The sequence below is a fragment of the Pezoporus flaviventris genome, unplaced genomic scaffold (genome assembly GCF_033815535.1).
Source record: "Pezoporus flaviventris isolate CSIRO_AGI_PZ_B2104156 unplaced genomic scaffold, CSIRO_AGI_Pfla_v1 ptg000007l, whole genome shotgun sequence".
Lineage (NCBI taxonomy): Eukaryota > Metazoa > Chordata > Aves > Psittaciformes > Psittacidae > Pezoporus > Pezoporus flaviventris.
In genome coordinates, this window is record NW_026892555.1 from 20,057,270 (window position 1) to 20,084,222 (window position 26,953).

Below are 26,953 nucleotides of genomic sequence, written 5' to 3' on the forward strand. Positions count from 1 at the left end.
GCTCAAGTTGGCACCTGAACTCACGAGCCCGCAACCGCCTGCCCTGCGTCCCGAGGGATAACTGTAGTCGAGCCCTGCCTGGCCCCTGCCGTCCGCAAGCACCATCGACAGACCCCGGCCTCTCCCGCCAGAGACGGCGATCCCCCTGGGCCACCAGCCCCGCCGGCCGGGTCAGGTAGGGCCAGGTCGGGTGGCATCCCTCGGGCCCAACCCCGGCCGCAGAACTAGGACCGCCTTGGTGCCCCCACCTGGGGCGGCGAGACCGACGGCCATCCCCACGGCCCGCCGGCGGCACTCGACGCATGCCCAGTTCGCCGCCGCCGGAGGGCTGGTTTCGGCGGCGGCGCCTCCCGCCCGCGGTGCGGTGACGCGTGGCTCCGGGTCCCTCCCCACCCGCCCGCCCTATAAGAGCGTTGCGGCGGCGGCCCCCTTCTCCTCGCCCCGCCGCTCGCCTCGCAGCCTGGTAGCCGCGCTCCTGTCTCTGTGCACAGCTGCAGCAGCCCCGCTCCCCCCGGCCCGCTCCGGCTCTGTTTCTCTGTGTCTGTGCCCTCTCGTCCGAGCGCTGCGCTGCGCTTCCCCAGTCGGTCGCCCCCGCAGCCTATGGCCCTGGAAGGCGCCGCTGCCGCCGCCTGTATTTCTGCTGTAGGTTCCCACATCCCTCTTTAAAAATTCCGCCTAAAAAGAGAAGACGATTTACCAAATCTTTCAGGCCGTTATCTCACGTGAGTACCGCTGCCGGGGTCCCAGCCAGGATGGGGCTCGCCCCGCAGTGGGGGAGACGGCGGGAGGGAGGGAAGGGGCGGTGACACCCACCCTGAGCTCCGGAGCGAGCTGGGGCGTCCTTTGACACCAGCGGCGGGAGGCAGTGGAGGAGCTCTTCGCTCCCCGGGGCTTGGGAGGGACAGGCCATAGTTCCCCAAGCGCGAGGCGGGGAATGGGAGCGGTGGCCGCAGCACTCGGGAGGGGCAGCCGGCGGGCAGCACTGCCACCGGTCGCCGTGGCGGTACCGGGCGGGGAGGGGGATGGGGATGAGGCCGGTTCCTCCTGCTGCCCTTTCTCCGCCCGGCGGCGTGGGGCGAGACCGGCTGCCACCGGCGGCGGCAGATGGAGAGCGGCAGCATGAGTCAGAGCCAAGGCTCCCCCCCTTCTCCGGCGCGCAGCGAGGCGCTGGGCGATGCGGGGCCGCCGCCCGGGGAGGAAGCACACGGGCGCCGGGGTCGACAGTGCCCCGGAGTGTGTCTGTGGCGGCGGGTGGAGGGGGTCAGCGGCCGCCACGCTAACATGGCGGACAGCCCTGCGTGAGAGAGGCGGCGAGGCGGGAGCAGGAGGCCGGGAACCGGGGCGAGGGCTGTGCTAGGACCGCTGCTCGTTCTTCTCCCCCAGCTCCGCAGGGCACGGGAAGGTGGCGGGGCCTCCGGCTCTGCGGGGAAAGGGGGCTCGGCGGCCGCCCTAACATGGCGGATTCCTGCGGAGGGGGGCTGTGTGGTGTCTTTTCCCCTCAGCAGCCGGGCAGTGCCCCGCGGCGGGATACCCGTACCCCTCGGGCGTTGCTACCTCTCGCAGTGAGGCTCTTCCTGTGGAGGGGGCGAGGGGCATCCTCGCCTGGGCCCCTCAAGGAGAGGGGCTGCTCCGGACCTCGGCATGCCGTCACCGTGCTCTGTGGCAGCTGCCGGGCTCGGGAGCTCCATGCGGGTCCCGGCAGATCCCGTCCTCTCGGGTGCTCCCGTACGCAGGATGCTCCTTGAGGCCGGGGGGAGTAGCAGTGTGACATGCTTCCGGGCTGGCCTGGGTGACAGGGGTAGAAAGGCTGGAGAAGTGCTTCTGGCACGGCTGCGGCGGCTCCTTGCCTGCTTCTCAGAGGCCATGTTGTGTGTCTGTAACCGTAACTATCCATCCGGGCTCCCGCTGTCACTCTCGTCTTTGCCTCTCACCTGAGGGGTGCCCGCACGAGGCCTCACCCGTTCCCCTCGGCACGGTGCACAGGGGAGCACACCATGGATCAGGACAGCAGCGTGAGCTGTCAAGGCACTACACAAGGGGCGAGGGCATTGCACAAGTGACGCTTTCCGGGACGAGTGCTGGGATGACGGGGCAAATTGCCTTCATGCCATGGGTCCTCCAGCCTATGGGAAGTGGAACTCTTCCCTCCTGTTAGAAGTCCCCCCCCCGTTTGCTGTGGATGTTTGCTGGTCATCTCAAGGACACGTTTCCCTCTCTGCTTGGTCAATGTGTTAGTGTAGCAGCAGCAGGTTTGGTGCTGCCAGTCCTTCTGGAAGTCTCTTTGTTAAGCCTCAGCCTCTTTGGTTTAGCTGCCTCCATCAGTCCTTGTGGTCTGGTCAGTCACTGCTGTACTGGTGGCTCTCGGAAAATATGGAGAAAAAGGTCCAGTCACTGCTCAGTTGCTGGCTCTGTGTGTGTAAAACATGTGCACTTGGATGTCAGGGTATCCTGAGCATGAGTGTGTGCTTGCTGCAGTGCCGTTCCCTCTTTGGTGAGAGAGAAGTCATCAGAGATGGCTGTTTACTGGTTGTAAGAGAGCTGAAAGTATGGTGTGGGAGCAGGGGACTCATGCATGTGTAAGGGGCACAGTGCAAAAGCAGGAACGTGGCTGGTGTGGCCCATGAGGATGCCACAATGACTCCTTACTAGACAGCATTGCAGGTCTTTTCCAGTCAGCAGTATGGGCTCATCCTGAGTTCAGGAACGTGCGTCTGTCCTGAGGGAACCTGGCTTGTGGTGAGGAGGGAGGAAAGTGAATTTAAATCAACTTTTGAGCCTTTTTGAAGTGCATCTCCTGCAGTGCAAAATCCTGCACAGCTAACACGTGCAGTAGGCAGGAGAAGCGCTGCGTTTCAGACCTCTGCAGCAGTCTCCTGTGGCTGAACGGAATTTGATCGTGTAGTCCTAGTGGAATGTAGCCCCCCTTGAATGAAGACACCGTGTGGTGTCCAGTAAAGCGAGTTAGACCTGCCAGCCCTCCCAGCCAGATGCATGGCTCCAGCATGGCGGTGGGTTGGGGTGGGAATGCTTGCCCCACTTCTGCCCTCACCCTGGCTGTGGGATTTTTGGCTCTGAGGACGCTGCACTTGCCCGCTATTCTTCCCTGGATAATGCGTGAGGCAGCGGTGTTGGGGGGGGGAGGTGGGGGGTTGTGAATAATGGTGATGGTAGGAGGGGTTTGTTCCAGTCTGGACTGGTCCAGTCTAGTTCTTTCCTTCCTGTCACCGTGTGAACAATGCTGCTGCCGCCGTGGCTGATGCCTGCGACACGGCAGCCCCCTCCCCGTGTGCTTCAGGCTGTGGTGAGCTCCTGCCCTGCCTGCCGTAGGCTGTCCTACTGCCCCTATCCCTCCCGCAGGGCCTTCAGTTCGGGGGGAAGCCTGTTAAATCCCAGAAAAAGAGGGGTCTTGACAGGACTTTGGGAGGGGGATGGTGTTGTTTGGTGGCAGACACCAATGGGGTTTCTCCGGTGGGGGCAATCTTACGGAGGCAAGAGGTGGGCTTACCGCCTTTCAGCACTGCAGCCTGCCCCCCCCAGGCAGGCGACTTGTGTCTCTCTGTGCTGGAAGGCTGATGCAGGTGTGTTTGCAGCAATGCTGTGCTGTATGGTCTGGAAATGATTCCATCCCTTCAATTATAGGGAAGACGGAATACTCTGGGAAGGAATTAAGACTGTCCCTTCCTGAAAGGGAGGCTTAATTGTGTAATGGACTAATTTGGGTATAATGGCATATTTCAGTTCAAAATACTGTTGATGTAGCACAGGAACGATTGTGTTGTTGCTAGAATTCCTCAGGGACCTGTGCTTCCTTCAGGACCTGCTTTCCCTTGGTGACCACCTTGCCGTTACACCCTGGCCACTATTTGGGAAAGGCCTATTGTAACAGAAGAATAGCTGGAATTTTTGAGCACCAGAGTAACTTTGGTGCCTCCAACTCTGTCAGTTGGTGTAAATGTGCAAGGCCATAATATTGCAAGATTTTTAGGGTTTGGTTCATGAATATTTCAATCTCTGGTCACTAAAGTGTCTCCTCAGAAAGAGAAAGATATAGTATTTGAGTATCTCAAAGGAAATGAATCTGTGCCCAGTTTTGCAGGTCTGTCTGCATCAGACATGGGGAGCTGAGTGAGCTTGGTCCTGACTGGCAGGCCTAGGGCTTGCTGCAGGATGCAGTTGGTCCAGCAAAACTATGTGCTGTGGGTGACTGGGGGGTTATTTTCTTCCTCAGGGGACTGTTACTATTCATGTACGAAGTACAGCATGTCTGGTTGAGCTGCTGTCAAACTTGAGACACCTGCTAGTAGAGTATACTAATAGATGATACATAAATAATACATACATATAGGTGTCACTTGAGTATTAAAAGGCAAAGCTACCTTGTCAATTATTCCTGCAACTCGAAGCTCACTGTTTAGCAAGAATGCTTTTATAACTACTTCAAGGCCCTTAAGCAATGAACACTTCATTGTGGCCACTCACTTAAGCTATTTTTCTCAGACTGGGTTTGTCCAAATAGGTTCTGGACATCTAACATACTTCTGCTTAAAATGGTAGTCCTGCTCTGTTGCAGTACAGCAAACCAACTCCTTGTGCTGGTTATAAAGCAGAGTAAAATTACTGTGATTGGAAAGGCTCAAATAGTACAGTTTTCCTCTCTGAATATTTAATATTGTCAAATCTACATGAAAGAAGGCAGTCAGACTATTTTGTATACATTTATGTAGCTCTTTCAGATAAATTGTTCTTGTTTAAAAGAAATTCTGAAGGGCAATTACAACTCGGCACAGCTCATAGTTGACAGTTGCTACAGAAAATGATCAGATTTCTTTCCAGCTCCACAGGAGCTTTCACTGCACACTTCCTTCTTGGGACATATGAAAATATTTACTGGAATAGTACTGCAGGTGATATTTGTCTGAAGCATGACTTTTTAAGTTTTTGTACTAAAGGTCATGCACTCTCCCTAAAAGCACCTGTTTTTAACAACTTGTTTTGTTGTGAAGGTAAACTTAATTCACAATCACTGGAAAATTGGTATGAGTTCTTGCATATAATCAGAGTAGCACTAGAAAATAGTGGAGCTACTAGTTAATTTTACGAAAGGGAAATGTTGCTGACTTTAAATGTGTACATGCTCTGAGAACTAACTTCTTGCTTTAATGGAAGATAAAACATTGTTCTACACTAATTCTAGCTGGCAAAATTCCTTAATATCTCATAATTTTGAAGCACTGAGGTTTAATGTTATATGCTTCAAAATGTTAATTTATATGGTAAAGCTGAAGAGATGGGTCTGTGGAATTGCATTCAGTCTGCAATTCAGTGTTTTACAGAGTACACTCATTTAGTTTTCTAATAGCAAGAACAAGTGGAAAAATGGACTTCAGCAGCTTGCTTAACTGTAATGCAGTTGAAAAGATAATCCTTTAGGTTAGGTGATTCCCAGAAGCCATTTTTTGTAGGCAACACATGTCTCAGTTAAATAGCGAGAGCAGCAAAGATTTATTTCTACAGTAGTTGGTACATTACACATTTCATGCCATAGACCACAGTGATTTTGTAGAAACTTCGTTTTATGGTGGGTTTACACATGACCAGTTCTGTACTGTATTTAATTCCATGAAAATGTCAGTTCCTTTTAGAAGGAATAACTACTCAACAGGGCTGGTTAATGTTTTCTTGACTGCTCTTTATGTTCATTGTGCTGTTCTGAGTACAGTACAATGTACTGAAGGTTTTGCCTTCATTTGAGCAAGCTAGCTTTGTACTTTAAAATGCTGCTTTGGCGTTGTGTGTAGTAGCCCTTAAGGGCAAGCTGAAATGTTTCCTCATTCCTGAAGGCAAGCATAAGTTTCTTTCTTTTCACTGTCTTGCTTGTCTCTAGATTTGTCTGTATGGTGTTCAGTTTCACTATATAAAGCAGTATTTTTCACCCACATAGCTTTTTCACCCACATGGTGTGTTCATTCACAGCAGAGGAAGAAAGAACATGGCAAGGGAATTCTAAAATAGAAAGGAAGTGGGGTTACAGGGTTAAAAATGCTTCTGGGAGGGTAGTCCAGTATTAAAGCATATTACCCTAAAGCAGGTTCATGTACAGCTCTTTGAAAATCTTCCAATTCAGACTTTGAAAGATAAGTACAAACAAGCACTTTCATGCGCGTAATTCATGTGTTTTAGCACTTCTTCATATGTCTGACTTGATCTGACTCAGAGTTCACATTCAAATCTTGAAAACTGAGCATTTTGATAATAAACTTTCATGGTGGGGTGTTGCAAGCCTCCTTAAAAGCATTACTGAAAAGACATTTGTTACATGTTGTAAGATAAAACTTTTATTTTGTTCTAGCTTGGAAATTCATTTTTGTATGTATTTTCTCCCACAGGGCAAAATCTCTGATCAAGTTTACAACTATCCAGAGGGTTTAGGAGAAGTGCTTTATAGAGAGCAGTTCGACTTCAACGCTGAGCCACCTTGGGAACCTAGCTGATGATAGTAGGGTTCCATCTCCTAACTTGTCCATGTAAGTATCTTTTGCTTTTCATCTGTATGCAGGAGGATAAGCTCTTCCAAAAAATAAAACCAGCATGTATTGGCTTTTTGGTAAGTAAGGGTAACTGTCTCAATGTTTCAATCAAAATTAAAAATACTGGCATGTGTATATGTGTGACTTTCCTTCAAGTGGAGTCTATAATTTTTACTCAAACAATACTTTTCTCAACAGAGTTATATGATTAATTTCTGAGAGACTTAAACATGCTTGAGTAAACTTTATTAAATAGTTATTTTTCTGAATTAGGGCTGTTTGCTACAGAAATCCTAAAATAAAATGCTATAACTTCAGTCTCAGTGATAATTCTAAATTCATGAATTGACACTTCATGACTGTTAACATCAAATCATTATTTGCTGTGGGATTTCTTAGGGTATTTTATGCTGAAATAGTAAGATCTGCTATTGTAAACAGTAACTAATGCTGATCATGAAGGGTGTGCCTTCCCAAATGCCTGTCTCCATTATTTGCAAATTAGTATCCACTTCCACAAATAGTTGCAGTTGAGCTACAGTAGAATGTGGAATTGTGTTGGATGGAAATTGTATACCAAATTAAATGCCTTTGCATGTTTAAGAGACAAATAATTATTCAAGAGAAACAAGACCCATGATAACTGAAAACAAATGAGTGCACATAGCTGTCTTAAGGAGCACAGAAAACTCTGGAATGCATGTGGTTATCCTATTCTGTTAACATGAAGCAATAGCTTTATGTGGTTTTAACAAGAGCCTTAAATGCATTTATATTATCTGGGTTAAGTTGATTTTATATAGTATTACCTTTTTTTCCTGTCTAGCTGAAGGCATTTTTGTTTGGCTTAGTACCTATAAATTATATAATGTTTTTTAGTGTAAAACTTGAATGAGAATGCTTAAGTGCACCTGAGCCAGGTACCTTTTAAAGACCACAAAGAGTCCAAATGCAGGTTGCATTGGTATGTTTCCCAATAAGGTACTTAATATAGATGTCTATTCTTTGAAAATACTGCAGTAAGGGAAGGATGTGGTTTATCATGATAAACCAGCTTGATCTTCAGAGGTAATGCTCTTTTTTGTTTTGTTTGAAAATTACTGGATTAACCACGTATATCTGGTTCTATGTAGATGTCTGATCAAGTGAATACAGTTAACACTGAAAGTTCTCTGAATATCACTGTTACTTTGTGTCATGTGATTTTTGTAAGCAAAAGATCAGAAAAAGTTGTTCCTCTTGTTCAGTTTGAGTTCAGGTCACTCTTGTATGTGGGTAGAACTCCTGCATGATGTTTTACACTTCAAAAGGAATAAAGTAAAGTAGTAAAAGGGTAAGAAAGGCAGAATAATTGTTAGGAGGAGGGAGTTAATAAAGTAGGAAATCTGAAGGCACTATAAATGCATTTAATTTCTAAAACTGCTCTGAAGGAATTTTGGCTTTGACCAGAGTTTTTCTCCTAAAGGAGAAGGCTGTTCTGCTACCTTCATTGAGATAGTTTTTTCTCTAAATGTGCTGTGGCAAATAGTGTAAGGTATAGCTTATCCTAGAGTGGAAATATCACTGGATTTACTGTATTTGTAGCTGAATGTTCAGATGAGCTCTACATGGTTATTTTGAGCTTGGATCTATTATGTGTTCAGTAATAATATGCTGTATGCAAATATAAGTAGCTCAGTATTGAATGTAATCATGTAGCAGTAGTCTGTGAGTGTCTGTCAGTACCTGTTTTAGTGTGCTGAAGCGCAGGTAATTCCCTCAAACATAGCTAAGATGTAAGTTAGCCAGCTAATTAGTAGTTTGAGTCCTGTTTGGCTTGAAAAGTAATTTAATGAGGAAAAAAATCAATTGAGATTTTAAATGTAATTTTTATATTCCAGCGGAACTCAAATAAAAATCTCTCTGAAGATGTACTTACTACATTCCCACTGAACTTGCCTCCTTTTTATAGTTCTCTCCCTCCCATTTTTGTTCTTGTATTACACTGGCCAAGGAAGAACATGGGATTTAGTTCTGTCTTTTCAGGCTCTGGCTTCCTGAGCAATCTGGCAACTGTGGCCTGAAGTCTCGCTCCTTTTAAAATCTGTTCTATTTATTGCCACATCTGATTGATCAGAAATTTTAAGGAATTGCCATTGGAAATCTGATCTATTAATGAGCCCTTTCCCACTCTAGTGGAAGCAGTAGTTATCTGGACTGGGTAGCCTTTAAGTCTCTCTTGACTTTGTCTAAATGGGACTGGGTGGCAATGAGGGTACAGGAAGCAATGGGGAAGCTAACATTCACTAAGCAAGTGAGAGAAGAGGGAAGTAGCTGCTTGTACTGTCATGAAGAAGTGCTGAGATAGTACCACAGAACTGTCCATGCACTTACAGGACCACTCATTTTTGTAAGCTTTACTAGCTTATTGGCTTTGAATAATGTATTCAAACTTCAAGAAAACAGAAGGAGGTTCCTGAAGGCATGGCTGCTGTAGAAAGTGTCAGATCGGGCATTATTTATTATCTGCCCCCTTTGCTTGCTCACTTAAGCGGAGATGCTCTTGTTACATTGCTCATTTAACTGTGTGGAATATGCCTGAGAGAATGATAGCATGCAACTAGAGCTGTAGTCTATGACCCTCAGTGGATTTGTACTCGGAGGCAACTGGGGTAATGCAAAATGTCCACTGTCATTGTGAATAAAGACTCCTACTTCAGCATTTTCAGCTGGGTAGTGGCTGCATTCAGCTAACAATGATAAAGATGTAAGTTGGTGAAATGGCATCTTGGATTAAAGATACTCCCATTATAAATAGTCATTTCCTGTGCTGAAAACAGAGGACTCGTGTTTTTACTTTTCTAGTCTTCTTGTTCTGTACTTAATTCCAAATGTTAGTGACAGAATGCTTCTACTTTATCTTTTACCCCTGAAGAATCAGTACTTTAAGGCATGCAAGATGAATGTACTTTATCTCTTCATGATTTTTGCATTAGCATAATTAATATTGTAAGTATTTTCTTTAAGACAAGTAGTTGAAAGATGTTATTGGAAGCTCATTCAGTTTGCAGGGATTGCTCTTCGAAGAGGAAGTTTTAATGAAAGAACCAGACCTCAAAGGTGTGGGTTGTTTTTTTTTTTTGGCCAAACAATATGTAAATCTGACAGTGTAAAGAAAAGCATTGAAAATTGCTTGTTATGGATGCTTGCATATAACAAGCACATGTTTTGTTAGTCACTTTTCAGAGCATTTTATTTTCTTCATACCATTTTATTTTACTCTTCTGTTCTCTGCATTAATTGCTGTGTTTAAATATGTAAGCTTTTATCTTCAAGTTCTTCATCTGGGAAGTCATTGTGTTAAACCCTAAAGAGCCTGAGGAACTAACTCTTACTTCAAAGAAAGCAATTGCATGCCTGTGTAGAAGTCTCATAGTCCTTGACAGCTTTTGTTTGCCCTAAAATGTATGTCCTGGAGCATTGTGCCGACTAATATTTCAGGTGGTAAAATGGGTTGTGTTACCACACTAAGTCTGTCAAATTATGACTTGCAGCAAGTCAGTACTTCCAGCAAGAACTGAACTCTGTACTGTAATGATTTCTGACTCGTCTTACAGGTACAGAAGTCTTAAACCATCCTCTCAGTTTCCTTCTGTATGTATTTATTTGATCTTTCACAAACTTTATCATTGATTCTCCTCCTCCCTCAGGAGGTGGGGTAGTCAGAACAGAGTAAGGTTATAGCACAATCCCAAATCCTTCTGCAGGTGTTATCTACTCCCTTAAAGAAACATTTCTCATGTATGCACTGTTTTCTGGGGGTGTTGTAGCCGTGCTGGTAAGAATTTGGTTTTCTGTTTGTAGAATGTTCTGTCTTCTTCTCAATAAGACTGAAAAGATGTCATTTATTCCAGAGCAGGAGAAACTGGAGAGAAATGGGCTGTGACTCCAAGGACAAACAGTTAGTGTTTTTTCTTTATTAGATGAATTTTGCTAAAGGAAAAAGCTTAGATGCTGTGGACATGCTTAGAAAAAGCAGTTGCTATTCAGGAGCCTGGGTGAGGTTACACTAGGTTGTTTCTGGCTTACTGCAAGCTATTTTATTAAGTCTGTACTAGCATATTCCTTTTCATCTCTGCCTCTTGACCATAAGATACCTTTGGATGGATGAACTATAAGAGAAAGCTGTTTTAGGAAATAACCTTAGTCAAAGCTAATTTACCAGATAAGTGTTCTTTTTGTTGTTTCTGGAGAGTAGTTAGTGGTAAAGAGGCCTTCTCCCATGCTTCTGTTAAAGCAGTTGTCCCACTCAGGATCTCCCCTTAAGTAAAAGGGTAGCTTTAGGGGGAAAAGCATTCTCCTACACCATCTCTGTTTGAAAGCTATATACACCACAGTCATTAACTGTGGAAAAAAGCATTCTTTTAAGAGTACTTTAAAATCTTAAATCTACTCTGTTGTAACTTAGATGAACAACAAAACTTGAAGTAAAAAAGCCTAGCTGTTGTTTAGATCCAGCTTCTTCATTTGAAATACGAGGCACAAGCAATTAGCCTGGGGGGGGGGGGGGTATGTGTCTCCTGAATCTAAAAACCTGCTCAGTGCTGTGACTGGTTCCACTGGGACCTCTCAGCTAGGCACATCCATCAGAGGTGTTCGTTAAGTGGAAGGGACTCCTGGCAGTCTGCATGCTTCAGATTGTAGGAAGTTGCTTGTAGTACAAAACAGGCCCAAACCCACCAAAACTTTAAAATCTAAGTGGCACCCCTATGTATATATAGTAAGTAAATCCTTAAAATGCTTCAGTTTTGTCTTAAGGCTGTTTAACAGGTGTGTACAAAATGTCAGGGAATTGCAACCTTGTGATCAGAAAGGCAGCATTTGTCCAACTTGACTTAAATACTAGAAAGAAGCTCATATGAGGCGTCTGCCAGCAGTCACTTGCATGTGTTCAGTTGCAGGTATTGCAGTATTTACTGGTTGGGCGTGAATGGGAGGGGGAAAGAGGAAGTGGATCATGGAAGTTTATTCCCTACAGAGTTACTGTGTCAAAATGTTGCCATTGGGTTTTGTTGAACTTTTTCTAAAGTCGTAGGGCAGATTTGATGTGTCCTAAAGGTGCTATAGATCTAAATACAGCATGAACTTAAATTTTCCTTTAACACCCCTCTGTCACAAAAGGATTAAAAACTTGCGGGTTTTGGTTGATGGATCTGCTGAACGTGGAAATCGCATTGTTCTCGTGTGTGTGCACCTTGGTTGGTTTACTTATTCCTCTCTTTGGGTATTGCTTTTCTTGGAAGAAGACAACAGAAGTTTAATGTGTTTATTAACACATTAAACATAATGTGTTTATTAACACAACCAGGAAGCTTGAGGATGCATAAAGTACTTTTAAAACTTAAACATTAGGCTGTTTAAGTCATAATATAAAGAAATTTATGCTAAAAGAATTAAACTTTGCTGTTAGATTTTTTTCTTCTTTTGATCTTTGTGTTTTGAATACTCCAGAACTATATCAAATTTTCAGTACAACACTGATGCAGCTTTTCTTTCCAGGGGAAAAAAAAATACCCAAACCAAACCCTTTTTGATATTCTGCTCCTGGAAATGATGGATATTTTATGGAGGTGAACGTGTTGAGGACTTTGTGCTAATCAGCTGCCAAATCAAGGATACTGATGAAGTACCTGTTCAGAGGGTGCCAGTAACTACAGAAACATGATGTGGTGTTCATGCTTGTTTCACCGATTCCAAGTCAAACTTGGTTCACAGCCTTGTGTTTTGTTTGCTGGTGGGTTTTATTAAGGAGTTTTAGCTGTTGCTCACAAACTTAGATGTGGCTGGCTGAAGACATTTTTCCTGGTTATTACCACTACCATTACCACTACCACTACCACTATTCATTGTTTTTATAATTGTAATTTACTTAAACCCTTACATCAGTGATAATTATCTTGCTCTTTCATGATTGCTTTGAATCTTCAGAATTCGCTTAAATAAGCATATGACTCACCATATTTGTGAGACAAGTTATGGTCTTGCCCAACATACTTGTCTGTTATCGTTCAGCTTCTGGGTAGAATGAAAATGCTTGCTGCCAGAGTTAATTCACCTGTCAGTAAATGCTTCTTGTAAGAAACATAGGTGGCATACTTGAGTTACATAGAAAGCACACAAAACCGATGGCTCTTTTCCCTGTTACTTGTGTAATGACAAGCAGGAGCAACTGCTGCTTAGTTGTCTTGGTATTAGCTTGAGCAAAACTAACTTTGTTCATATTATTAACAGTGTTAACCAAACTTACATTGCAAATTGTGGATTTTATTTTTTACTCTAAGGAGGTGGTGAAAGAAACACGAGACAGTGTTAATACCGTGGGCTTGTGACTATTTGAAGCCAAAATTATCTTGTTTTGAGAGTTTTGGTGAAGCTAACGCATACTATGCAACGTCTTCTGAGACACTGAAGAGTCTTGGGTGTTTGTGTAAGGAAGGAATGGGGTTAGCTGGCTGGTTTTGGTCAGTTGTGCTAGTCATAAAGTGATGGTTGAAACAAAGGAAGTCGGGTCATTTGGTTGCTATAAACTAATAAACTGCTTTTAAACAAGACCTGCAACTGTAATGGAATGTAAACTGCAGATTGCTGTATTCATAAAGTAGGGCTGACGAGTGTGTACAATCACCTGTTTGTGGCTTTCTGCTGTCTGATTTTTGAGACCAACTATTTAATCAATATTCTAAGACTGTATATTTCACACTGTTTTCTGTCTAGGGATTTCACTGATTCAGGTTGTCTTTTGGAGACCACTGCTTGTAAACAACATCTGATTTACAGTGAAGGTCTGAGGGTAAACAAGATGCAAATAAGGCTGGGTTATAACTGTTACTTTTAACACCACTTACTGAGATTGTCACTTTTAAAACTACTTCTAGCTAGTGACATCTTTCTGTTAACCTTTACTGAAGTAAAGACTTCCAAGTATTGTAGGCGATCTTATGAGCAGAACAACAAAATGTCTAGTAAATACAATGTATGAAGGCAATGGTTATGAATTAGCATCTAAACAAAAAATTGAATGTTAACGTAAAGATGTGAATCTTAAATATCAATGTTAACATTTAATAAACTACAAGTTTTCTTTAACAAATCCAGAAATATATTCAGTTTTCTAGTTGCACACTTGGATACTAACGTCACTTAAGAGGCTACACTTAAGAATAGCTGAACTGAGGTGTTTGTAGAAGTATGCTACACTTGTGGTATTTTCATAGTTTGCATAAGCTCAGCACCGATCAGTGTGCCAATCATCTGGGATTCTTACGAGCAGCCTTGCATCAGTGGTTTCTTATGTCTTTAAGTTCGTATCAGATTTAAAATATGTAGCTTCTGTTTTATTCAGTAGATTTGCTCTGTCCTTATCCCTGGCAAATGGAGGGTGAGCAGAATAAAAAAAATCTTTGGTCTGGGGTGTGTGTTACTGTTTGTAGTACATTAGATGTAAAAAGCTCTTTCTAACTTTGAAGTAGTGACACAGTATGCTCTATGCCTCTTATTCGTTGTTTTATGTTTCCTTTTACAGTTTGTTGCATAATTTAAGGACCCGGATATAAGGCTTGGAAGCCCATCCCTTGTGTTTCTTGGTTTATGACTGTCGGCTTTGTGGAATACGGCTGAGATGAAAGGATTTCTTGAGGATGCAAATTACTCCATTGGTCTGTTGGATGAAGGAGCAACTCTTGCAGATGTTATTGACAACTGTATTTATGAACACACTCATGTAAGTTTTGGGATTTTTTTTTTTTTCAATTTTCCAAATCTTCTCATTTAGTTATCCTAAGTTTTCAAACTTAAGGTAAAGGTATCTAGCACTGACCTGACAGCAACAGAGGAACAGTTGCTAAAACTCACCTGATGTAGTTTCCTCTTAATTTTTTGCTGTTTGATTGCCTCGGGCTGAATTCTTTTGGGGAAATTTGGGCAGTGATTATTACCTCTCTGAATTTAGCCAGCAGGAAAGTAATCTTGCTGATGTAATAACATACAGGTTCCCACCTCATTGTTTCTAGAGATTTTGTGATCAGCGGGATTTAGACCAGGAACCTGAAACTGGGCAAGTGGGTATCACTGAGATAAACTTTTTTTTTTGTCTCCCTAAAAATATACCAAAGTTTAGACAAAGATATATGCTGAGCCACTTTAAAGCCGTGTTTAACATTTCTGTGGTCCATCATCATTGTATGGTTATGCGTCTTCCCATGACCCTTCTCTTCATTGAAAATGGGTACAAGCATGTTGTGATTTCTTTCAAGAAACTAAACCCATTACAGTTTAGAAATCTACTGGAAAGAAACTTAAATAATTCTGTGTATACAATACTAGTTTTATTGAATAAAGCTACACTCCTTACGAGGCAAGAAGATGTGGTAGCCTTTGTTTTATAGACAAGGTTGTACAAAGAGCGAGCTTTACAAGTTTCAGTAAGCAAATCCTGTATCCTTAATGTGCCATACCTGTGAGTTGTTAACGTTCTCCTTGGTTTATCAGAGCTAATGTTAAAGCCGTGCTCAACTATAGTACAACAAATAGCTAAGTCCCATGGCCTTCTGAACTCAGGTGTAGGGTTCCCAAATCCTGATTCCTAATATTCTTTTTCTGTCTAGCAAATAAATAGGTAAACTACTGGCAACATGTCATGTCTTCAACCACTGACTGGCTCACAGAGGATAGCTGCCTCCTGCTGCTTTCATTTACTCCTTTAGCTCAAGGGGTAGAGGCCTGTGCCATGGATCTAAAGCTCCAGATCCCATTCCTGCTGGTGACCCGTACAGGGGGTCAGTATGCTTCCACCCGATGGAATTTCTATTTGTGTTTTTTAAACAGAAATAAAGACATTGTATACAATAAGCCACAATTTAGTTTCATATCTGCAAAGTCAAGTGTTAGAATTAACATTTGATGTACAGTCTTAATTCAGATTGATTGTTTACTTGGTGATGGTCTTTGCTATACAGTAGGCCCTTCCTTTACAGGAACTTTACTGAGTGTACTTTGTAAACAAAGAGAATCATCTGTTTGAATTTCAGTCCACTACATCCACACCGTGACTTGAGAAAGACTATGGTGGCAGATGCACAAAGGGGGCTATTAACAACAAAAGTGTGCATTTTCTTAAAGATTATGTATTTGACTCTGCAGCCTTAACACACTGAGTTTAGTTCTTAAAATTCTGGTTGAACTTTGTGCTCCACAGCATGTGGAGAACCGTCTCAAACTTGACTTCCTGAATTAAAATACTATCAAACAAATTTTCAGTAAAATGAGCTATTAGCTACCTGTTAAAATAAGGGGTAGTGCATTAGAATTTTTTCCTTATATAATAAATTATTTTGATTCTGTGGAAGCTTTTGTCCCAGTGGATTTTCATCCTACAAAAAATTGCAGACATCTGAAATGACAAAGTTGGAAGAGATTTGTAACATACTGTGCTTAGAGAAAATCAGCATTTGGCATTTAAGTAGTATCTTTTGTTCAGGAACCTCAGAATATTGTCTAAAAACATTTGTAATTTCTCTGAAGTGGTAGGTATCCCCTCTTTGGTTTTTAACTAGTTCAAATTGCTAGGTGAAATAAAATACAAAAGCATTGTTCAAGGTCAAACCTAAAAGTTAATAGCAGGTGAAAAAATGTATATAATTCTTTAGGACTATTTCATGGGTTGTTTATGTTTTGACAGCAAACCCTTAATTTCAGACATTTTATTTTCCTGTTCTTCCTTTTTTAGACTGGAAAAAGAGCATTTTATGTTGGTGATCTTGGAAAGCTTGTAAAGAATAACATACAATGGCAGAATGTGATGGCACCAATAAAACCATTTTATCCTGTAAGGTGCAATTCTACTCCAGGTGTACTCGAAATTTTGGGAACCCTTGGCGTTGGATTTGCATGTTCCAGTAAAGTAAGTTTTTCTTGTCTGTGTATCTGTGTGCCTGATTTTCTTCCATATGTCTGCTGTTTTAAAATCAGCTTTTTTCTATTAACTTAAATGGTGAACTCCTGTGTAACTGCCTGTAGAAAATCTATACTTCTGCCCTAGAAGTGATGGATAGTTTTTTCTTTAGTGTATTTTACACCTTAGTACATCTAATAAATAATAACTTAGCACATCTAATAAAGATTCCATGAATATGGTGCACTGGACTGTGTCAAATGCTCCTGCTCTGGTATGCTCCTGTTTTTCAGTCTGAAATGGCATTGGTACAAGACCTGGGCATTTCTCCTGAAAACATAATATATACAAATCCTTGCAAGCAAGCTTCTCAGATAAAGTATGCAGCGAAAGCTGGGATAAACATCATGACTTGTGACAATGATATTGAGCTGAAGAAAATTGCACGTAACCATCCAAATGCCAAGTAAGTGTTGAAATTCTGGCTTTGCTGCTTATGTGGGGGAAACATAATTTTGCCTGTATTCTGGGTGGTTGGAGTTGCAAGCAAGGTACACGACCTCTTTAATGCAGTTCACTTCTATTTGCTCTTCTCTCTGTCTCCTTTGAAGATAGCTTTTTTTGCAACTGTTTCTCTCTACTGGGTCTTCCTAATATGATAATAAAGCCCTTGTTTGGGGAGAAATATTACATTTTTATTTCAAACGGCAATCTTCAGGTAAAGGTTTCAGTGCTAAAAGTTCGGAAGTCTGGCACCTCATCATCTGCGAGTACATCTTCCTGCTCTGTTGTGGCTTCAGTATTTTCTTTCAGGGTAGTCTGGGTATTAGTGGCTTCAGCTGAAGTCAGGGCTGAGACTGTCAGCACGTGAGCATGCACACTGGGACCTATTGGGCTTGGGCATGCTCTGCAGGTGTATTAAATACACCTACAGGTATTTCCCCACCATTAAACAGTGAGAAATGTGAGTCCAGTTCTGTTTTCAGTCACTTCGGTATTGGCTGCAGCGCTTTCTGTGGGGAAGTGATCAAAGCTGATGTTCTGGTGGTTACATATGAGAACTGTATTTCTGCCAATGCATCCTGTCTCTTTTGGACTGACAGGTGCTTGTGTCATTGAGCATCAGGTCCCTCATATGTGAATACTTTGGCTGTGGCTACACCTGTAAGAAATGTGGAATCAGTGCCTAAGTGAATGTTGCAGTGCTTTCCAGTGATTAATGAGATAAAGCTTCCCACAAATGCCATCAGAGTACACCAAGAAGCTGAATTCCTGACATCCTTTACAAAGCCCTTGGTTTTAGATTGTCCTTCAAGTGTCATGTCTTCTCCCAGAACTCGGCTGTAGTTGTAGAATTGGGAAGATTCAACCAAGCTTGATATCTGGAGGCTGCTTAACCCACCTAGGTGGGTTTTTTACTGTTACTCTTCAGACTGCTTCAAGAATTAATATTATCATTACTAGGGATTACACTTCATCCTCATGGAAGTCCGTCGGTGCTTTGCATACTGGGAAGTACTTCCTGTGCAAAGAATGTTATGTGTAAAATGCTGGCCTTGACATCCTCCATGCATCTGGAAGGCTTAGTAATGCTAAAGCTGTCCCCTAATGTCACTAGTGTTCCCAGTCATCACTGGTGTTCTCAGTGTTAAGTTTTACATTGAGTTAGTTCTTTAGCAGCCTCTTTGGATGTTTATTGTAACATCCACAGCAGAAGTTAGGATGCAGATTTTTCTTGAGTCAGAGAAATTGTAAAGCAGGGAGAGAGAATGAAGGAGTTTGAGCTGGAGAAAACCAACATGAACTTGTTATTACTTTTCAAGGATCCTATAATCTAGTATTTGAAAAAGTTCCTGTTTACCAAGGACAAGAAACTCAATTTCTGCCATTTGCCATCTAAATTTTATAGAAACCCAATCTCCAGCTCTCCTACTGGGTAGAGATTTCTTCGCTTGTTTTATTACAGTTCTCTTACTTGAGTCATTGACAGTTTGCTGAAGTGACAGCTATGAATTTTCTTCTTTCTTTTCCTTGGTCGTAGTTTCAAAAAGTCAGAGCCTTCACAGAGCCTTGTTCTTCCTGTGTGTGGTTGTTACAGCTAGGTTGGCTTTTTGTGGATGAATCTAATTGTGCTTTGCCCGAGGAAATCCTGTTTAGCTGTAATTTTCCTTCTCATTTTCTAAAAACACTTGTAGCTTTCTGCACTGAACTTAATAATGGGCGGGTCTCTTTTTATAATTGAGTTTTATTCCTTTGGGAGTCTTAGTAAGTTAAATGACTGCAATTTCTTTTTTAAAGAAAGACACAATCTCAAAAGTCTTTAATTTCTTCATATTTGGCTTTTTCAGACAACAATTAACTACTGAGGTTGCTAGTGTAGTAAGAGCTCTAGTAGAGGCATGGTTGTTAAAGTATCAATGCTTCCTTAAAAATAAATAGAAAAACCCCAGTCACACATCATGCTCTAGCTCTGCACTAACTGCTGAAACCTTGGAAGAAGAATCCTACTAGTTTCAGATTTACGTTTTTAGTGGTTTGCACAAGAAAAGTATCTTGACTCACTTATAATGGTGCCATAAAAACTCATCAATAAAACTTAGGTGTCTTTAAGGAATGGTTTTGTCTAATCATAATGTGGTTATAAACCACAGTATTTATGTATTTGGGTTTTATTTTGGGGGGGGGGGGGGGAGGGTTGTTTTATTTGGGTTGTTTGTTGTTGGTTTTGTTTGGTTTTGTTGTTGTTTTTTTTTTTACATTCTAGAGTTTAACTTCTGGCACTTTTTTCTTCATTACATGTAGCACTTTTCAAAAGTGTTTTACAAAACACTGACTACAGCTTTGAACAGAATTGTCTGTGCTAGTGGGGAAGGGCAGGGAGGTTGTCAGTTTCTCAAGATGAATGGTATAAGTTAAACTCAGCAGGATTGCTGGGCAGCCTGTGTGAGCACTTAGGATTGCTTTATTTGCTTTTTACCAAATGAATTTTAAAAACATCATGGGATGTTTGGAAAGGGCTTTTAGAAGTCAAGGTAGCTGTTGGGCCAGCGTAGCTGTCTCACTGCATGAGACTATAAAAGATGGTACTTGGTGCCTTCCTGCTCCACAAGTGTCCTCGCAGAAGGAGCAGGGGACAGGTTGATACCCCCACCCAATCCCCGTGTGCTCAGCTAGGCGGGAGGTGGAAGGATTTGGCCAACGTGTGCTTTCAGTGTGTCAGCCTCGTGCCTTCTGCTGAGTTTAACCAAACCTGATACCTGACTGCCTGAAGGAGAATCTCCGTGATCTCCTTTGGGCTAGGAAGGAGGACAGATAGGAAAAGCATATTACAGTCTTAACAGTTTTATGAGGAAGTATACTTTATAGAAGGTAACATTCTCTTTTATTACAGCACTCAACAGACTCTTGCTGCTGCAAAAGAGTCTTAGTTGCTGCATTTCGAAATCCCTTGTCCTTGTTGGCTCCATGTTTTAGCCCCTAATTGCTAGTTTTTTCTCTGTACAGGATTGTTTTTATTAGGTTCCCTTGACTCATCCATCGATGGAGCTGGAGTACTGACAACATAATCAACACACTTCTGATCTGACAGTCTTCAGGCTTCACATGTGCTGATGATGTAAACCAACTGCCCCAATCATCTTCCCCTTCTCTTAGGCTCTTACTGCACATTGCCACAGAAGACATTACTGCTGATGAGGAGATGAATATGAAGTTTGGCACCACCCTGAAGAACTGTAGACACCTCATGGAATGTGCTAAGGAGTTGGGAGTCCAAATAGTTGGTGTCAAGTGAGTAACTTTATTGTTCTCTGCTTGGCTGAGCAGATGTTTGTATGATGAATTCAAGGTGCAGAATACAAAAGAACTTTTTCCCCCTTTGGCACTATTATACAGGGTGAAAAAGAATAAAACCATGAAGCTTTTGGATCATTTTTGAGCTTTTGTTTGCAAGCAGAGCACTAATATACAAGCAAAAACTAGCGTGAAACAAAGTAATTATCTCAGACATCAAAGCAATTTGAAATTCTCCTGTCAGCATAAAAGTGAAGTTTAGAAACTATTTTCTAACCATATTCTTGAACTTCTGTGGTAATTTGATCTGTATTTTTCACACAACAAGCAGCATAATACATAAGTGCCAGTATAGCATTGGAATAGTTTGGACAGACTTTGAGGTAAATGTAGGCTTGGATTTTCTAAGAGTTAGGTCCTGTGTCACTCTGATCATATCAAGAAAAAATACGCGGCTCCAAGTTTTTGACTTGCAGACGGCAGGAATGAATCCTGGTGTTCAGAGAGCTTCCAAGTGATCAGTAATATTTTAAAGTTTGATAACTATTTTATTATATGGAAGTAAAATGCCTGTAAAAGTCTTTGTTCTGTCTGCCTTCAGCTACTAATGTGTCATGTGCTCATGAATGTTTTTAAGAAAGGAACCAAACAAGTAAAAGAGGGTGGGTTATCAAGACAATAAAAAGTATTTAAAATGGAAGCCAGGTTTTGAGGATTTTGGACAGATTTATATCAAAACAATTCTTTAAATTGATGCTAAACAATAAATGTACTATAAAGTTTTAAAACCAGGTAAGCTTAAAAAGTGACCTTTGCCTCAAAATGGCATTGCCATGAACTTGGAGTAGAGAGTATTGTGGCTCAGATGTGTGTGTGTATGCTGTGTCCAGAACCAGCAGATCATACTAGTCTTTAGGAAACCTGTGGGAATGTTAGCACTTGCTTTTAGCACCTCAGTTACTACCAGTATTATAGCAGTACTTCAACCTTATGGACAAAGAACCAGAGGGGATTCAGGAGCTTGTGGGGGGCATCAGTACTGCTTCTGATGACATGCTCACCACACTGTTGGGCCTTGCTGTGGAATAAGGACCTGAGCTGGGTGAAGAGGATTCAGAATAGGGTGGCAGTGGGACATACCTCACCCTTCCCTGAATGCTGAAGAGAGTAAATAGTGTGCACTGGACAGCCCTAGCTTGGAGAAGAAAACTGGATAGCTTAGGAGAGAGAGTATAAAGGCAATGCAGTACAAAGTAGGTTAAGAGAGGGGAGATTGAACACAGATACTGCATTAGCATTTGGCAGCCACTGAAGAATAAATCTTAACCACTTTGATAGCGAACGCTAAGAAATAACAGATTTACTCAAGCTTTCAAAGATGAGAATATTGTAGGACATTCTTAACATCAAGAGTAAATCCAGTGGTTAGAAGGTGTTAATCTTGTGAGCTTATTCTTTGCACAGTTACTGTATTATCGTCTAAGCTTGTCTTGAGCCACTTGGGAATGAATTACTTCCAGTGCTGTTTTAGATGGTGAAACAGTTTGCTTTGTCTGAAAGCTGCACTATTCAGTGTACTAACTGAGGTTTTATTTCTTTCAGATTTCATGTTTCAGGCTCTTGCAAGGAACTGCAAACCTACATTCATGCTATCTCTGATGCTCGGTGTGTGTTTGACATGGCTGTAAGTAGATGCATGCACACATGCAATTGCTGCAGTAGAGGATCCATTCTGTTCTAATCATTATTTCCAAAATATATCAGTGTAGGAAATGGAAGTTCTAGTGAGGGACTAAGTACTGTATTATGAAAAGTGGTAGAGGTGAAACAAACTTCATAACCCTAATTGTGGACAAAGGTCCACAAATGGGAATACTGTCCCACTGACAGGCAGTAGCCTTGTATACTGTTTGCAAATAAAAAGTTAGTTTCCCACTTCTGTTAAAAGATTTTCAAATTCAAATCTTAGTTCTGCAAATACACAGTTGATGTTTCCAAGTTATATTAAAATATTAAGGATTTCTACATTGGCATTTATCATCATATAACCACTAATTTGATGTAGGTAATCTCAGATTAATAACTTAAGCATTGTAAGGAATAAAAGGGTTATGTTGGCGGTGGGCTATCCAAATTTGGATGGAAAGCAATGGATTTATTGGGTGCTTCAGATGACTCTTGTGAGTCTTATGTTCTGTGTGTATCTCTTGTATTGCAAAATTCAAAAATCCCTTCTCTGAACATCTGTCTTCCTCTGAGAAGCTTATAAACTAAATGGAGAAGACTGCAAGTCTTTACCCTTGTTACTGCAGTTAGTGCATTAGCTGTGACTGGTGACACACAACAGAACTGAAGTTCTCACTGATCTTCGTGCAGTTTCACTGCAGCAGTTTTGTCACATCAGCACTTTCCAAAGACTTGCATTAGACATATTTGTAAGTTCCTAAAATGTCTTTTGTCAGAATGTCCCACCCTGCTCAGCAAATACTGTCTGAATATAACAAATGCCACAATATGGGAGCTGATGTTGCTGTGGGACTTGAGAATTGTGCAGCCAGCCTCTGCTGACATCCCAGTGCTGTCACTACCAGGTTTAATGGAGCTATGCTAATTTTTATGATGCTGTTACTCCCTCACTAGATGTACTCTGTTCAAAAGTATAAATACCTAGAAAACAACCACAGTAAGGAGCAGCAAAAGAGTGTTTTTACAGTTGTAGTTGGCTGTGTACTTACATTCTGCCTACGCATTTTAGGAAGAATTTGGCTTTAAGATGAACATGTTGGATATTGGTGGGGGCTTCACAGGTTCCGAACTTCAGCTGGAAGAGGTATGTGATGTATTAGAAGTTGGAACTCCTTTTTATTTAGGAAGTTTAAGTGTTTAACCTTCAAACTGCAACTAACATTGATAGCTGAAACCTACTCTAAATTCTGTGTTCCAGTTCATAAGATCCTAATAGTTGGATTTATATTCCTTATCATGGGTAGTGAAATCAGTCATTGGAGGTCCCTGTTCACAGTGGGTGAATGCTGACTTGAACATGTCACGTTTAAATTACTACCCTAAGCCACTTTAACAATTCAACATCTTGGGCAGTTGACTGTTGTTGTCCAACTGGTTACCTTGTTTTGTGGTTTGGGCCAGGGTTGCTTAACATGCTTTAGATCAAAACCGTATTGCTGCTGTATGAAAGTTGCTGGTACTTTGGTTTGGCTGGCCTTTGCTTTGGCCTAAATGGGAGCTGTTAGTGCGCAGCGGCACATAAGACAATAGCCTGTTTTACACTGTCATGTTGTCTTCAAGACAAACTTCTTGAGTGTAGGACAGCAAAAATGATTCAGTGAAAAGTTATTAAGAGCTTTTCTTTCTTTGTTTTAACTGTTCTGTTACTTGCCCAGAACGCTTGTTAATCTTCAAATATCTGTTTTAGGATTCTGTCCTAATACAACAATATTGAGAACTGATAGGAGAAAGGCCCTTTCCTTGTTCTTGTGGATTACTATGTAATTTTGCACTATCTGTTGTGCTGGACAAACTTCACAATTACTTGTGGGGTCTTGTGTGTACCACAGCTTGCACTTTGTCTGCGAGGAGGGCCTGTGCAGTACTGAGACTCATGGTGCTCAGTGTAGAGAAGAATGACCCATTTTTTAAACACTTCTGTAAATTCTGGAACTGTGCTAAGACCATCTCTCAGAGGAGAGGAACAGCACAGGCCTGTGGTGTGCTTACTAGAACTGTTGCTGACTGAACGTGTGTGTGTGTCTGATACATAAGTAAACTGAGTTTCTTTGGTCTTACCTTTGACTTCCATTTCTAGGTTAATCACGTCATCAGGCCATTGCTGGATGTCTACTTTCCTAAGGAATCTGGTGTTAATGTGATTGCAGAGCCCGGGTGTTACTACGTTTCATCTGCATTTACACTGGCAGTTAACATCATTGCGAAGAAGACTGTTGAGTATGATAAACTTCTTCCTTCTGGAGGTAAGGGTCATATTTATCTTCTACATATTATGAATCAGTATAGAATTGCCCTCTTCTGGTCAGATTGGACTAGTTTGTCTTAGTGCGTATTTAATTCATTCCCTTACATTTGCACTATAATCTGCCTTTGGGGTTCTGACCATACCTTATCTGTAAATGTCACTTTCTTCGTTACATTTATGTAACACTTGTTTCCTTGCAAGGTTTGACTTCTCAATGGTTAAACCTATATTGGGTACTTTTCAAAATGTATTAGGAGGTCCTGTGTTAGAAGAACATAGAGACAGCCACTTCTTTGTTACAGGAGAAAAAAATGGATTTATATTCTTAACTGATTATTAGTGACCGTATTCATTTTATTAAACCTCACACTTAATGTTGTAACTGAATTTATAATCTGGTCTCACACAGATTACTCTGCTTGTATATACGGAACCCCCTTGATAGGAAAAGCAGTTGACTTAAGTTAGATTGCAAAAGGACTACTTATGACCAAAAATGCATGCAAGACCACTTCTTTTTTACTTCCAGTGGAGCAAACCAGGAATGATGATGAACCAGTATTTACATATTACATAAATGATGGTGTTTATGGTTCTTTTGCAAGTAAATTGTCTGAGAAACTGAATACTATCCCAGAGGTTCACAAGGTGAGTCCTTCTGTATTCTTCAGAGGTAGTCCTTACTAGCCTTATATTTTGTTGTATATTTAACTCTTCATATGTATATAATTATTTATACTATTATAATAGTATATATTATATTGTAGTAGTATACTATTATTTAGAAAATTATCCTTAAGTATATTTGAAAATTGTCTTATTCAATAAACTGAAGCCTGAATTCCCTGAATCATTCCCATACAGAAATACAAGGAAGATGAGCCTCTGTTTGCAAGTAGCCTTTGGGGTCCATCCTGTGATGAGCTTGATCAAATTGTGGAAAACTGTCTTCTTCCTGAGTTGAGTGTTGGAGATTGGCTGATCTTTGATAACATGGGTTCTGGTACCTTAGGTGAACAGTCTACCTTTAACGACTATCAGAGGCCACTGATTTACTACATGATGTCTTTCAGTGACTGGTAAGGAAATTGTCTTGATAGTGGCAAGATTGTTTTTACTTCCCGCGGGTATGCTTACAGCCAAATGTAAATCATATTTGATGGTGAATACAGGAAGATGGAACCGAGTACAAGAAGGTGCGTTTTTAGTTCATGGGTGTTTGGTTTTTTACTGATGTCTGACTTTGCTTAGACTAAAGAGCTGTGACACCATGCCTGCTTCGCTTCAAGGTTGACAAGGGAAAGCAAAATAGCTAGTGCTGACTGTGAGCACAGTGGTAACTGTCAAGCCTTTTTTACTGTTTGACATGGATTTCTGAGCTTTCCTAATACTGGTAATTGCAACTTGTGTACACTGTTAGCACTATCATTGTAGGCAGGAAGGGCAGTGAGGCTGTTGTGGAGATGGTGAGAGCCGGGGAACCTGTTCCAATACTGAGGCAGCCAGAGCCCTGTGCTTCTGCCAGTGCAGTTGTGGCCTTCCTGTGCCTGCCAAGCATGGCTGGCGGTCCCTGCTGCTGAGACCGGGGCCAACCTGCCCAGGGCAGCAGACTTCTAATGCTTCTGATATGAAATTGTACATGATAACACGTTATTGCAACTCTCACCATTGTCTGCTGCAGGGATGAGATGCAAGATGCTGGAATTGCTTCAGACACATTGATGAAGAACTTCTTCTTTGTGCCTTTGTGCATTCAGCTGAGCCCAGAAGACCGCTTTTCCACTGCAGCTTAAACAGGCATTAACGCTTCATTTAGACCTGCAGTTGCAAGTCTGTAGTTTGTCTGGTCAACATTCCAGTGTGGAAGAAATGGAACAATCTTGAATTCAATTCATTCTCTTCAAAACTTGAAAAAAATTAATAATAGCTAATGGGGACCAGGCAAAACAAGCTACAGCTACAATTCACGGGGGGTGGGAGGGTTAGATAATGGTGTCCAAATTAAAAATCAAGTTCATTCAACCCCTGAGCGTTTAAATATGCAACAAAATGGATGACTTAGTGGAGATGGAAACCCATCACTTGGGTTCTTCAACAGTTTACATACAAGTACACAGTTTTTATACTAAGGATTCCTGTTAGAAAAGTCTTGTAAAGTTACTGTCTTTCGCCCAGATATATCAAATGTCAGTGGGAGACCAGTGTGACTTCATTAGATGTTTAGTGTATTTAGAATGTGTAAATTTGTGCTTTGAACTGTAGTTTAATAAATGTAAAATTGCATCATAGTATTTGTTGTATTTGACCCTTGATGTATCCCCTGTATGACTGCAATAAAACTTTGTGTAGATTTTACTGTTTTTCAGGCTAACTTTGGGAGGGGCTAGGCAGAAGAGGCAGCTACACAACAGATGTATCAGGAGTACTTTGAGAATCCTTCTGTGGTCTAGTCCATTATTTCAGCTTTGTATTAAACTGAAAAAAATGGAGGTTGATTAAACCTGCATGAAGTGAAAGTCATACAAGTTCCCAGAAGGCAAACACGTCACTTGGGGTGTGTTCTTAGTGTGTGACACTGGGTTCAGGTCTGAACACCAAACAGCAAACCTGCACTAGACACATGTACAGATGGAGCGGTGCTCTTAGCCAGCCCCCAACTAGTGTCCCCAAGGCAGCATGGGTTAGTGCAGCTCTGCAGGTTGGCACAGACCCTTT

The 26,953-nt window shown here is 41.8% G+C and overlaps 1 protein-coding gene across 3 annotated transcripts; it reads left to right on the forward strand.

Annotated features, from left to right (window-relative positions):
• The first annotated feature begins 424 nt into the window (after window positions 1–424).
• On the forward strand, window positions 425–26,593 carry AZIN1 (antizyme inhibitor 1). 3 transcript variants are annotated; one of them, XM_061447963.1, is made up of 13 exons: window positions 425–722; window positions 6,387–6,524; window positions 12,066–12,300; window positions 14,089–14,286; window positions 16,291–16,464; window positions 16,749–16,921; window positions 20,110–20,244; window positions 21,850–21,931; window positions 23,003–23,077; window positions 24,071–24,236; window positions 24,768–24,886; window positions 25,103–25,317; window positions 25,920–26,593. In XM_061447963.1, the coding sequence occupies exons 4-13, from the start codon at window positions 14,185–14,187 to the stop codon at window positions 26,029–26,031; spliced, it is 1,353 nt and encodes a 450-aa protein (XP_061303947.1). In that variant the 5' UTR covers window positions 425–722; window positions 6,387–6,524; window positions 12,066–12,300; window positions 14,089–14,184; the 3' UTR covers window positions 26,032–26,593. The 3 variants fall into 3 exon arrangements, with proteins under 3 accessions (XP_061303947.1, XP_061303946.1, XP_061303949.1); XM_061447962.1 differs by lacking the exon at window positions 12,066–12,300; XM_061447965.1 differs by lacking the exons at window positions 425–722; window positions 6,387–6,524; window positions 12,066–12,300 and adding an exon at window positions 15,170–15,340 and having other exon boundaries at window positions 14,149–14,286.
• The last annotated feature ends 360 nt before the right edge of the window (window positions 26,594–26,953 follow it).